We start from the raw sequence: 13,379 nt of genomic DNA, 5'->3' as shown, positions 1-13,379 counted from the left end.
ATGATCTGGCAGAGAAGTTAGAGATCAGAGAAGTAGGATTGTAAACAAGGACCCTAAATGACTCTCTGTCCCCCCTCCTATCTTCCCCTCTATTTCCCCTGTTTTTCCCTCTTTCTCAGGTACTGCCACTTCCTCATACAAGTTATTTGACCAACCCAGGCACCGACCCATCTTCTCCCCAATGGAACCCGAATACCATCATCACTCATTCTCCTCCTCCTTGTTTCAACCTGGTTCGTCTAAGAAGTTGTTGTCGTTATCTTCTGCTAGTAGTTCAGGACAGCTCATCTCACAGGTAAGAGGACGGTTAGAGAAGTGTAGGATCACTTCTACCCTCATATGTTACATCACCTGTACTCACTGTCATAGTCAGTTCTACCCTCATATGTTAAACACCTGTACTCACTGTTATAGTCAGTTCTACCCTCATATGTTAAACACCTGTACTCACTGTCATAGTCAGTTCTACAGTTCTACCCTCATATGTTACATCACCTGTACTCACTGTTATAGTCAGTTCTACCCTCATATGTTAAACACCTGTACTCACTGTCATAGTCAGTTCTACAGTTCTACCCTCATATGTTACATCACCTGTACTCACTGTTATAGTCAGTTCTACCCTCATATGTTAAACACCTGTACTCACTGTCATAGTCAGTTCTACAGTTCTACCCTCATATGTTACATCACCTGTACTCACTGTTATAGTCAGTTCTACCCTCATATGTTAAACACCTGTACTCACTGTCATAGTCAGTTCTACAGTTCTACCCTCATATGTTACATCACCTGTACTCACTGTCATAGTCAGTTCTACCCTCATATGTTACACACCTGTACTCACTGTCATAGTCAGTTCTACCCTCATATGTTAAAACACCTGTACTCACTGTCATAGTCAGTTCTACCCTCATATGTTAAAACACCTGTACTCACTGTCATAGTCAGTTCTACCCTCATATGTTAAACACCTGTACTCACTGTTATAGTCAGTTCTACCCTCATATGTTAAACACCTGTACTCACTGTTATAGTCAGTTCTACCTTCATATGTTACACACCTGTACTCACTGTCATAGTCAGTTCTACCCTCATATGTTACACACCTGTACTCACTGTCATAGTCAGTTCTACCCTCATATGTTAAAACACCTGTACTCACTGTCATAGTCAGTTCTACCCTCATATGTTAAAACACCTGTACTCACTGTCATAGTCAGTTCTACCCTCATATGTTAAACACCTGTACTCACTGTTATAGTCAGTTCTACCCTCATATGTTAAAACACCTGTACTCACTGTTATAGTCAGTTCTACCCTCATATGTTATAACACCTGTACTCACTGTTATAGTCAGTTCTACCCTCATATGTTACATCACCTGTACTCACTGTCATAGTCAGTTCTACCCTCATATGTTAAACACCTGTACTCACTGTTATAGTCAGTTCTACCCTCATATGTTAAACACCTGTACTCACTGTTATAGTCAGTTCTACCCTCATATGTTAAACACCTGTACTCACTGTTATAGTCAGTTCTACCCTCATATGTTAAACACCTGTACTCACTGTTATAGTCAGTTCTACCCTCATATGTTAAACACCTGTACTCACTGTCATAGTCAGTTCTACCCTCATATGTTAAACACCTGTACTCACTGTTATAGTCAGTTCTACCTTCATATGTTAAACACCTGTACTCACTGTTATAGTCAGTTCTACCCTCATATGTTAAACACCTGTACTCACTGTTATAGTCAGTTCTACCCTCATATGTTAAACACCTGTACTCACTGTCATAGTCAGTTCTACCCTCATATGTTAAAACACCTGTACTCACTGTTATAGTCAGTTCTACAGTTCTACCCTCATATGTTAAACACCTGTACTCACTGTTATAGTCAGTTCTACCCTCATATGTTACATCACCTGTACTCACTGTTATAGTCAGTTCTACCCTCATATGTTAAACACCTGTACTCACTGTCATAGTCAGTTCTACAGTTCTACCCTCATATGTTACATCACCTGTACTCACTGTTATAGTCAGTTCTACCCTCATATGTTAAACACCTGTACTCACTGTTATAGTCAGTTCTACCTTCATATGTTACACACCTGTACTCACTGTCATAGTCAGTTCTACCCTCATATGTTACACACCTGTACTCACTGTCATAGTCAGTTCTACCCTCATATGTTAAAACACCTGTACTCACTGTCATAGTCAGTTCTACCCTCATATGTTAAACACCTGTACTCACTGTTATAGTCAGTTCTACCCTCATATGTTAAAACACCTGTACTCACTGTTATAGTCAGTTCTACCCTCATATGTTATAACACCTGTACTCACTGTTATAGTCAGTTCTACCCTCATATGTTACATCACCTGTACTCACTGTCATAGTCAGTTCTACCCTCATATGTTAAACACCTGTACTCACTGTTATAGTCAGTTCTACCCTCATATGTTAAACACCTGTACTCACTGTCATAGTCAGTTCTACCCTCATATGTTAAAACACCTGTACTCACTGTTATAGTCAGTTCTACAGTTCTACCCTCATATGTTAAACACCTGTACTCACTGTTATAGTCAGTTCTACCCTCATATGTTACATCACCTGTACTCACTGTTATAGTCAGTTCTACCCTCATATGTTAAACACCTGTACTCACTGTCATAGTCAGTTCTACAGTTCTACCCTCATATGTTAAAACACCTGTACTCACTGTTATAGTCAGTTCTACAGTTCTACCCTCATATGTTACATCACCTGTACTCACTGTTATAGTCAGTTCTACCCTCATATGTTAAACACCTGTACTCACTGTCATAGTCAGTTCTACAGTTCTACCCTCATATGTTAAAACACCTGTACTCACTGTTATAGTCAGTTCTACCCTCATATATTACATCACCTGTACTCACTGTTATAGTCAGTTCTACAGTTCTACACTCATATGTTAAAACACCTGTACTCACTGTTATAGTCAGTTCTACAGTTCTACACTCATATGTTAAAACACCTGTACTCACTGTTATAGTCAGTTCTACAGTTCTACACTCATATGTTAAAACACCTGTACTCACTGTTATAGTCAGTTCTACAGTTCTACACTCATATGTTAAAACACCTGTACTCACTGTTATAGTCAGTTCTACAGTTCTACACTCATATGTTAAACACCTGTACTCACTGTCATAGTCAGTTCTACAGTTCTACCCTCATATATTAAAACACCTGTACTCACTGTTATAGTCAGTTCTACAGTTCTACCCTCATATGTTACATCACCTGTACTCACTGTTATAGTCAGTTCTACAGTTCTACCCTCATATGTTAAAACACCTGTACTCACTGTTATAGTCAGTTCTACCCTCATATGTTAAAACACCTGTACTCACTGTTATAGTCAGTTCTACCCTCATATGTTACATCACCTGTACTCACTGTTATAGTCAGTTCTACAGTTCTACCCTCATATATTAAAACACCTGTACTCACTGTTATAGTCAGTTCTACAGTTCTACACTCATATGTTACATCACCTGTACTCACTGTCATAGTCAGTTCTACAGTTCTACCCTCATATGTTAAAACACCTGTACTCACTGTTATAGTCAGTTCTACAGTTCTACCCTCATATGTTAAACACCTGTACTCACTGTTATAGTTAGTTCTACACTCATATGTTAAAACACCTGTACTCACTGTTATAGTCAGTTCTACAGTTCTACACTCATATGTTAAAACACCTGTACTCACTGTTATAGTCAGTTCTACAGTTCTACACTCATATGTTAAAACACCTGTACTCACTGTTATAGTCAGTTCTACAGTTCTACACTCATATGTTAAAACACCTGTACTCACTGTTATAGTCAGTTCTACAGTTCTACACTCATATGTTAAAACACCTGTACTCACTGTTATAGTCAGTTCTACCCTAATATGTTAAAACACCTGTACTCACTGTCATAGTCAGTTCTACCCTCATATGTTAAAACACCTGTACTCACTGTCATAGTCAGTTCTACAGTTCTACCCTCATATGTTAAACACCTGTACTCACTGTCATAGTCAGTTCTACCCTCATATGTTACATCACCTGTACTCACTGTCATAGTCAGTTCTACCCTCATATGTTACACACCTGTACTCACTGTCATAGTCAGTTCTACAGTTCTACCCTCATATGTTAAACACCTGTACTCACTGTCATAGTCAGTTCTACCCTCATATGTTACACACCTGTACTCACTGTCATAGTCAGTTCTACACTTCTACCCTCATATGTTAAACACCTGTAATCACTGTCATAGTCAGTTCTACCCTCATATGTTAAACACCTGTACTCAATGTCATAGTCAGTTCTACCCTCATATGTTACATCACCTGTACTCAATGTCATAGTCAGTTCTACCCTCATATGTTAAAACACCTGTACTCACTGTCATAGTCAGTTCTACAGTTCTACCCTCATATGTTAAAGACCTGTACTCACTGTCATAGTCAGTTCTACAGTTCTACCCTCATATGTTAAAACACCTGTACTCACTGTCATAGTCAGTTCTACAGTTCTACCCTCATATGTTAAAACACCTGTACTCACTGTCATAGTCAGTTCTACAGTTCTACCCTCATATGTTAAACACCTGTACACATGTACATCTCTCTCGCATTCCTCCCTCACAGCATCACATGCCCATGGTTTCCTCTTCCTCCTCCTCCCCTTCATCACACATGACAGTGTAATGTTCTGCTGAACCACCAGGGGGCCCTAGAGACAAGGATCAGTGTAATGTCCTGCTGAACCACCAGGGGGCCCTAGAGACAAGGATCAGTGTAATGTCCTGCTGAACCACCAGGGGGCCCTAGAGACAAGGATCAGTAATATCCTGCTGAACCACCAGGGGGCCCTAGAGACAAGGATCAGTGTAATGTACTGCTGAACCACCAGGGGGCCCTAGAGACAAGGATCAGTAATGTCCTGCTGAACCACCAGGGGGCACTAGAGACAAGGATCAGTGTAATGTCCTGCTGAACCACCAGGGGGCCCTAGAGACAAGGATCAGTAATGTCCTGCTGAACCACCAGGGGGCCCTAGAGACAAGGATCAGTGTAATGTCCTGCTGAACCACCAGGGGGCCCTAGAGACAAGGATCAGTAATGTCCTGCTGAACCACCAGGGGGCACTAGAGACAAGGATCAGTGTAATGTCCTGCTGAACCACCAGGGGGCCCTAGAGACAAGGATCAGTAATGTCCTGCTGAACCACCAGGGGGCCCTAGAGACAAGGATCAGTGTAATGTCCTGCTGAACCACCAGGGGGCCCTAGAGACAAGGATCAGTAATGTCCTGCTGAACCACCAGGGGGCCCTAGAGACAAGGATCAGTGTAATATCCTGCTGAACCACCAGGGGGCCCTAGAGACAAGGATCAGTAATGTCCTGCTGAACCACCAGGGGGCCCTAGAGACAAGGATCAGTGTAATGTCCTGCTGAACCACCAGGGGGCCCTAGAGACAAGGATCAGTAATGTCCTGCTGAACCACCAGGGGGCACTAGAGACAAGGATCAGTGTAATGTCCTGCTGAACCACCAGGGGGCCCTAGAAACAAGGATCAGTAATGTCCTGCTGAACCACCAGGGGGCCCTAGAGACAAGGATCAGTGTAATGTCCTGCTGAACCACCAGGGGGCCCTAGAGACAAGGATCAGTAATGTCCTGCTGAACCACCAGGGGGCCCTAGAGACAAGGATCAGTGTAATATCCTGCTGAACCACCAGGGGGCCCTAGAGACAAGGATCAGTGTAATGTCCTGCTGAACCACCAGGGGGCCCTAGAGACAAGGATCAGTAATGTCCTGCTGAACCACCAGGGGGCACTAGAGACAAGGATCAGTGTAATGTCCTGCTGAACCACCAGGGGGCCCTAGAGACAAGGATCAGTAATGTCCTGCTGAACCACCAGGGGGCCCTAGAGACAAGGATCAGTGTAATGTCCTGCTGAACCACCAGGGGGCCCTAGAGACAAGGATCAGTAATGTCCTGCTGAACCACCAGGGGGCCCTAGAGACAAGGATCAGTGTAATATCCTGCTGAACCACCAGGGGGCCCTAGAGACAAGGATCAGTGTAATGTCCTGCTGAACCACCTGGGGGCCCTAGAGACAAGGATCAGTAATGTCCTGCTGAACCACCAGGGGGCCCTAGAGACAAGGATCAGTAATGTCCTGCTGAACCACCAGGGGGCCCTAGAGACAAGGATCAGTAATGTCCTGCTGAACCACCAGGGGGCCCTAGAGACAAGGATCAGTGTAATGTCCTGCTGAACCACCAGGGGGCCCTAGAGACAGGGATAAGTGTCCTACATAGGGTTGCAAAATTGCTGAATATTTTAATAAATTCCCTCGTTTTCCCAAAATCCCTGGTGGAGGATTCCCTGAATCAGGAAGGTATAGCAGGAAACATATATTTTGTATGCATTCTTCATATCTTAAATAAATCCTATAAAGCCAAGAGTCAAAATATTATGTCATTACAAATACAACCTGTGGTCCAACTGGAAACATAAAGAACAAGATCATATCAGAGATGTTATATTGACTTCGCAGCTCGATTAGAATGGTTTAACAATGGTCTCTTGACTGACTCTCACACCTATTTTGGTTTGGTGTCAGTTTGTCCTCAAGAGGGCGACTCACTACTAGAGACCTATAGGTAGGATGTGTCATGGGCTGGGCTGCTCAAAACTAAAGGAAACGGTAGCGCTCTGCCACAAGGCTTCATTATTTTACTGTCGGCTGGCTGCGCCTGGAGTGTCTGAAAATGGACTCATCAAAAGTAAGACAATATAGTTTGGAAAGGAAAACTTAGTATGTTGCTATTTTTATCTGTAAACGTCCCTGAAAAGTTTGTTGATACAGTTAAGTAGGCTACATTGTATCCGTTTCATATTTGATTTACAGCAACATGGAAGTGCGAAATTGACTCGATCAAAGTATCGGAAAAAGTAATTTACATGATGAAATGCAAGAACATGTGATGTAATAGACATTATTGTAGGCCTATGAACTACATATTCTAATTTTGCTATGAATTCATAACGCAGTAATATCATATTAATTCATAGCTAGCACTTGACACGTCATTCGAAGGAGTGAAGAAAGCGGATATCGTTTATAATTAACTTTGTGACGTTAACTGGTAAACTGTTGAGATTTCAATCAAGAGATGTTGTCAAGAGACATAGTGTTCTCAACAATGACTGTCTCATCCATTAAGTTTTATTACACGCCTAGACCCTCAATGTGGTCCTCAATAGAAAATACTTCAGTCAAGACAGATTGTGTGTGTGTGTGTAGGAGGTAGCTGCCTCTGGGAAGGAAAGGAAGCCAGCAGGGGAGGAGAGTGAAGAGCCGTCCAGCGAACTCCCCAGCCCCTCTTCTGGAATGTGAGTGAACACAGAGTATATTAGTCCAGGGTGCGAATTATTGGGGAGCCCAAATAAACCGTCAGGGTTGGGTAGATTACTTTCTAAATGTGATCAGTTACAAGTTACCTGTCCAAAAATGTAATCAGTAACGTAACTTTTGGATTACCCCCAAACTCAGTAATGTAATCTGATTACATTCTGTTACTTTTAGATTACTTTCCCTTTAAGAGACATTAGAAGAAGACAAAAATGCATGTGACCAATTGAACGACATCTATTGCAGGATAAATCAATGTTAAAGTTTACATAGCTGGCCAATTTGTAAGTCGCTCTGGATAAGAGCGTCTGTTAAATGTTAAATGTAATATATGGATGTTAAATTTGACTTTATGGGTTGGTTATGTAGGCTTCTTATAACCCATCACTTTCAACCCAATATAATAAAACTATTCAATTATATCTTTACATTAAAAACCAAAGTCTATCAGGATTCCAATAATGTTATACCCCTTGATGTTCAGGAATAGGACTTGGAAATATAGATTAGCCAAATCGTTTTACCTGAGCATGACCCCAAAACGAAGGACTTAGCCAGCCTACTCTGTTGTTTATGATGTTGTTGTCATGGAGGACTGATTGGGCTCATTGATTTGAGTTGAAAAATAAATGCTGTTCTCATGGAATGGCATGTTTTGCCAAGAGTGTGCAAAGCTGTCATCAAGGCAAAGGGTCGCTACTTTGAAGAATCTCAAATACAAAATATATTTTGATTCGTTCACTACATGATTCCTTCTGTGTTATTTCATAGTTTTGATGTCTTCACTATTATTCTACATTATAGAAAATAGTGAAATTAAAGAAAAACCATTGAATGAGTAAGTGTGTCCAAGCTTTTGACTGGTACTGTATATATAATTTATAAGTCCAAAAATGGATGTAACAACTACAGACTGGCCCTTTAAGCCTATCAAAAGTTTTAGCAAAAAAAGCCTCACTTTTATTCCATAGGCTGGGATCTGCACTATGCAGCTGTTGCAAGAGTGCATTTTTCAGCTTAAACTTCTTGAATTCAACCATTATTGGGTTCAAATACACATTTAGATTTGTGAACATCCATCCACAACAACCACAATCCGTAAGGTAAATGAGAGAGCAGCAGTGTGATTCACATCAATGCGCTATGTAGATCAATATTAAGTGATATCCGTATCGCCATCATCCTTACCTCGCAGCGTTTATTCAAGTTTGATACTGACAGCAGTCGCACCATTGGAAGACGTAGCTTAGACTGTAGCTTTCAAAAGCCTATTCCTGCTCTTTTCCCACGATCCATCAAACACATTTGGTGTGTCATCATAGTGGTCTCTGATTTGTGGTCAGACTCTCTCATGTGGAACAAACTTAAACTTGCGCCTTTTTTCAATGCTGATTTAAATGTCATTGAGATAACAGAGAAGTGTCAAAGATTTTTTGCCACAATGTTTTTAAAAGTAATCCTCAAAGTAATCATCTAGTTTTTCAAAAGTACCTGTAATCTGATTACAATATTTTTGCTGGTAATGAAATGGATTACAGTTTTTTTTGTAATCCCTTACATGGAATCTGTTACTCCCAACCCTGTAAACTCTCTCCCTGTCCATGAATGGTGTACTGTAGAATTCTATAGTAGACACAATGGGCATCCAATCCATCCAACAAGTATACGTTAATGACAGGAGGCCTATAATTGATTCTTTCTGTGAAAAGTATTTGATTTTACAATGGCAAATGTGACTCACCACCTGGATTTGGTCTTATGTAGCAAAATCTGAAATAGTGTTTTTTTTTACATTGGATAAAAGTAGAGACTCAGAGCTACTAAATGGTATTTCATACACTGCAGTTGAGGAACAATGGGAAAGTAATTCAGCTTTGAAAGTTGATAAACTTGTAAACTCACTTTTGTGTCGTCTTACCTTCAGCACTGATTGCCGGTCACAGTGAAAAAAGTAACTCTCCCAAAACTTTCAATACCTTTTTCAGAAAAAAGTGGGTCAACTGTGTTTTCTTGTGTTTACCCTCCACTAGACCTACACCACTGCTGGTAGCCTACACTCTCAGACGAGGCAATTGTACACACTTGAACACACCCAGAACAATATAATACATGAGTTGAATCAAAACATGTTTACACCCTAGTTCATGAGTTGAATCAAAACATGTTTACACCCTAGTTCATGAGTTGAATCAAAACATGTTTACACCCTAGTTCATGAGTTGAATCAAAACATGTTTACACCCTAGTTCATGAGTTGAATCAAAACATGTTTACACCCTAGTTCATGAGTTGAATCAAAACATGTTTACACCCTAGTTCATGAGTTGTCCATAATTCATGAATGCTTGGAGTCTTCACAGATCATGTGACATAAAACACTACCTTTCTTTCCTTACATTAATTACATTTGACAGTCCCTGGTAACATTGAATATATGAGTCTTCTGGTGCTGGAGAGATAATCAACTTTAAAAGTGGTGAATTGACCCTCTAACATCTCTTCTATACCTCTATTGCATCATCCTCATGAACTGACTGAAATGAATGTAGAACAGTGTAGTGACCACAGCATGTGGTGGTGGTGTAGGGGAACAGAACAGTGTAATGACCACAGCATGTGGTGGTGGTGTAGGGGAACAGAACAGTGTAGTGACCACAGCATGTGGTGGTGGTGTAGGGGAACAGAACAGTGTAGTGACCACAGCATGTGGTGGTGGTGTAGGGGAACAGAACAGTGTAATGACCACAGCATGTAGTGGTGGTGTAGGGGAACAGAACAGTGTAATGACCACAGCATGTAGTGGTGGTGTAGGGGAACAGAACAGTGTAGTGACCACAGCATGTGGTGGTGGTGTAGGGGAACAGAACAGTGTAGTGACCACAGCATGTGGTGGTGGTGTAGGGGAACAGAACAGTGTAGTGACCACAGCATGTGGTGGTGGTGTAGGGGAACAGAACAGTGTAGTGACCACAGCATGTGGTGGTGGTGGTGTAGGGGAACAGAACAGTGTAGTGACCACAGCATGTGGTGGTGGTGTAGGGGAACAGAACAGTGTAGTGACCACAGCATGTGGTGGTGGTGTAGGGGAACAGAACAGTGTAGTGACCACAGCATGTGGTGGTGGTGTAGGGGAACAGAACAGTGTAGTGACCACAGCATGTGGTGGTGGTGTAGGGGAACAGTGTAGTGACCACAGCATGTGGTGGTGGTGTAGGGGAACAGTGTAGTGACCACAGCATGTGGTGGTGGTGTAGGGGAACAGTGTAGTGACCACAGCATGTGGTGGTGGTGTAGGGGAACAGAACAGTGTAGTGACCACAGCATGTGGTGGTGGTGTAGGGGAACAGTGTAGTGACCACAGCATGTGGTGGTGGTGTAGGGGAACAGTGTAGTGACCACAGCATGTGGTGGTGGTGTAGGGGAACAGTGTAGTGACCACAGCATGTGGTGGTGGTGTAGGGGAACAGTGTAGTGACCACAGCATGTGGTGGTGTAGGGGAACAGTGTAGTGACCACAGCATGTGGTGGTGTAGGGGAACAGAACAGTGTAGTGACCACAGCATGTGGTGGTGGTGTAGGGGAACAGTGTAGTGACCACAGCATGTGGTGGTGGTGTAGGGGAACAGTGTAGTGACCACAGCATGTGGTGGTGCTGTAGGGGAACAGAACAGTGTAGTGACCACAGCATGTGGTGGTGGTGTAGGGAACAGAACAGTGTGGTGACCACAGTATGTGGTGGTGGTGTAGGGGAACAGAGCAGTGTAGTGACCACAGCATGTGGTGGTGGTGTAGGGGAACAGAGCAGTGTAGTGACCACAGTATGTGGTGGTGGTGTAGGGGAACAGAACAGTGTAGTGACCACAGCATGTGGTGGTGGTGTAGGGGAACAGAGCAGTGTAGTGACCACAGCATGTGGTGGTGGTGTAGGGGAACAGAGCAGTGTAGTGACCACAGTATGTGGTGTTGGTGTAGGGGAACAGAACAGTGTAGTGACCACAGTATGTGGTGGTGGTGTAGGGGAACAGAACAGTGTAGTGACCACAGCATGTGGTGGTGGTGTAGGGGAACAGAACAGTGTAGTGACCACAGCATGTGGTGGTGGTGTAGGGGAACAGAACAGTGTAGTGACCACAGCATGTGGTGGTGGTGTAGGGGAACAGAACAGTGTAGTGACCACAGCATGTGGTGGTGGTGTAGGGGAACAGAACAGTGTAGTGACCACAGCATGTGGTGGTGGTGTAGGGGAACAGAACAGTGTAGTGACCACAGCATGTGGTGGTGGTGTAGGGGAACAGAACAGTGTAGTGACCACAGCATGTGGTGGTGGTGTAGGGGAACAGAACAGTGTAGTGACCACAGCGTGTGGTGGTGGTGTAGGGAACAGAACAGTGTAGTGACCACAGCATGTGGTGGTGTAGGGGAACAGAACAGTGTAGTGACCACAGCATGTGGTGGTGGTGTAGGGGAACAGAGCAGTGTAGTGACCACAGCATGTGGTGGTGGTGTAGGGGAACAGAACAGTGTAGTGACCACAGCATGTGGTGGTGGTGTAGGGGAACAGAACAGTGTAGTGACCACAGCGTGTGGTGGTGGTGTAGGGAACAGAACAGTGTAGTGACCACAGCATGTGGTGGTGGTGTAGGGGAACAGTGTAGTGACCACAGCATGTGGTGGTGGTGTGGGGGAACAGAACAGTGTAGTGACCACAGCATGTGGTGGTGGTGCTGTAGGGGAACAGAACAGTGTAGCGACCACAGCATGTGGTGGTGGTGTAGGGGAACAGAACTTTGTAGCGACCACAGCATGTGGTGGTGGTGTAGGGAACAGAACAGTGTAGTGACCACAGCATGTGGTGGTGGTGTAGGGAACAGAACAGTGTAGTGACCACAGCATGTGGTGGTGGTGTAGGGGCACAGAACAGTGTAGTGACCACAGCATGTGGTGGTGGTGTAGGGGAACAGAACAGTGTAGTGACCACAGCATGTGGTGGTGGTGTAGGGGAACAGAACAGTGTAGTGACCACAGCATGTGGTGGTGCTGTAGGGGAACAGAACAGTGTAGTGACCACAGCATGTGGTGGTGGTGTAGGGGAACAGAACAGTGTAGTGACCACAGCATGTGGTGGTGGTGTAGGGGAACAGAACAGTGTAGTGACCACAGCATGTGGTGGTGGTGTAGGGGAACAGAACATTGTGTGACTGTTTCCTGTGTCCAGGTTGACCCGGTCTGGAGAGAAGTGTCGTGATCTGGAGACTGTGATCTCTAGGCTGGAGGGGAACCTGGAGGTGCTGAATGTGGGAAAGGTAAGACTAGTGGCCATGTCTAAAGTCAATGTGAGCAAACCACATACAGTAGACCACAGTATTCTCTGAAGACACTGCAGTGTGTGTGTGTTAAAGTTCCTAATTTAATGTATTTCATGATCATATGAGGATGAGATATTGAGAGACCTGTATAAATATTCTAGTACGTCTAAAAATATTAATATATTAATGATCTTTATTTGATATCACTAGTCAGTTTTTATATTCTCGTCCTTACATCATATCATCTTTGTTGTTTTAGAGACCCTCCATGTTGGATGTTCTGCTGCTGACCACTCTGGAGGAGCTCACTGAAAAACAGCTGAAGACATTTCAGTCTTGCCTGACTAGTTGCTGGATGTTAGGCTTTCCTCTCATCCCAGAGAAACAGCTGAAGAACTCTGACAGACAGGACACAGTGGATCAGATGGTGAAGAGATACGGCCCTGAGAGAGCTGTGAGGAACACATTGAGGATCCTGATGTGGATGAAGCTGGATGATCTGGCAGAGCAGTTACAGAGAGATTACATTGGAGGTAACATAACAACAATGTACATCAATCTATACATCACCATCACAGTTCAGTTTAG

General features: G+C 43.4%; 1 protein-coding gene across 3 annotated transcripts in view; it reads left to right on the top strand.

Annotated features, from left to right (window-relative positions):
• The window catches only part of LOC139545719 (uncharacterized), a 29,133-nt gene that overhangs the window by 4,726 nt on the left and 11,028 nt on the right, over window positions 1–13,379 (top strand). For 2 of the 3 annotated variants that reach the window (XM_071353787.1, XM_071353796.1), the window contains exons 5-8: window positions 120–295; window positions 7,378–7,466; window positions 12,701–12,788; window positions 13,051–13,324. In XM_071353787.1, the coding sequence (XP_071209888.1) occupies window positions 120–295; window positions 7,378–7,466; window positions 12,701–12,788; window positions 13,051–13,324 (627 nt within the window). The remainder of the gene's footprint in view (window positions 1–119; window positions 296–7,377; window positions 7,467–12,700; window positions 12,789–13,050; window positions 13,325–13,379) is intronic. The other variant, XM_071353800.1, reaches the window with a different exon arrangement.

The sequence above is a fragment of the Salvelinus alpinus genome, chromosome 2, assembly GCF_045679555.1.
Source record: "Salvelinus alpinus chromosome 2, SLU_Salpinus.1, whole genome shotgun sequence".
Lineage (NCBI taxonomy): Eukaryota > Metazoa > Chordata > Actinopteri > Salmoniformes > Salmonidae > Salvelinus > Salvelinus alpinus.
Note: the sequence above shows the minus strand (reverse complement) of the source record. Positions and strands in the feature narration are given on the sequence as shown.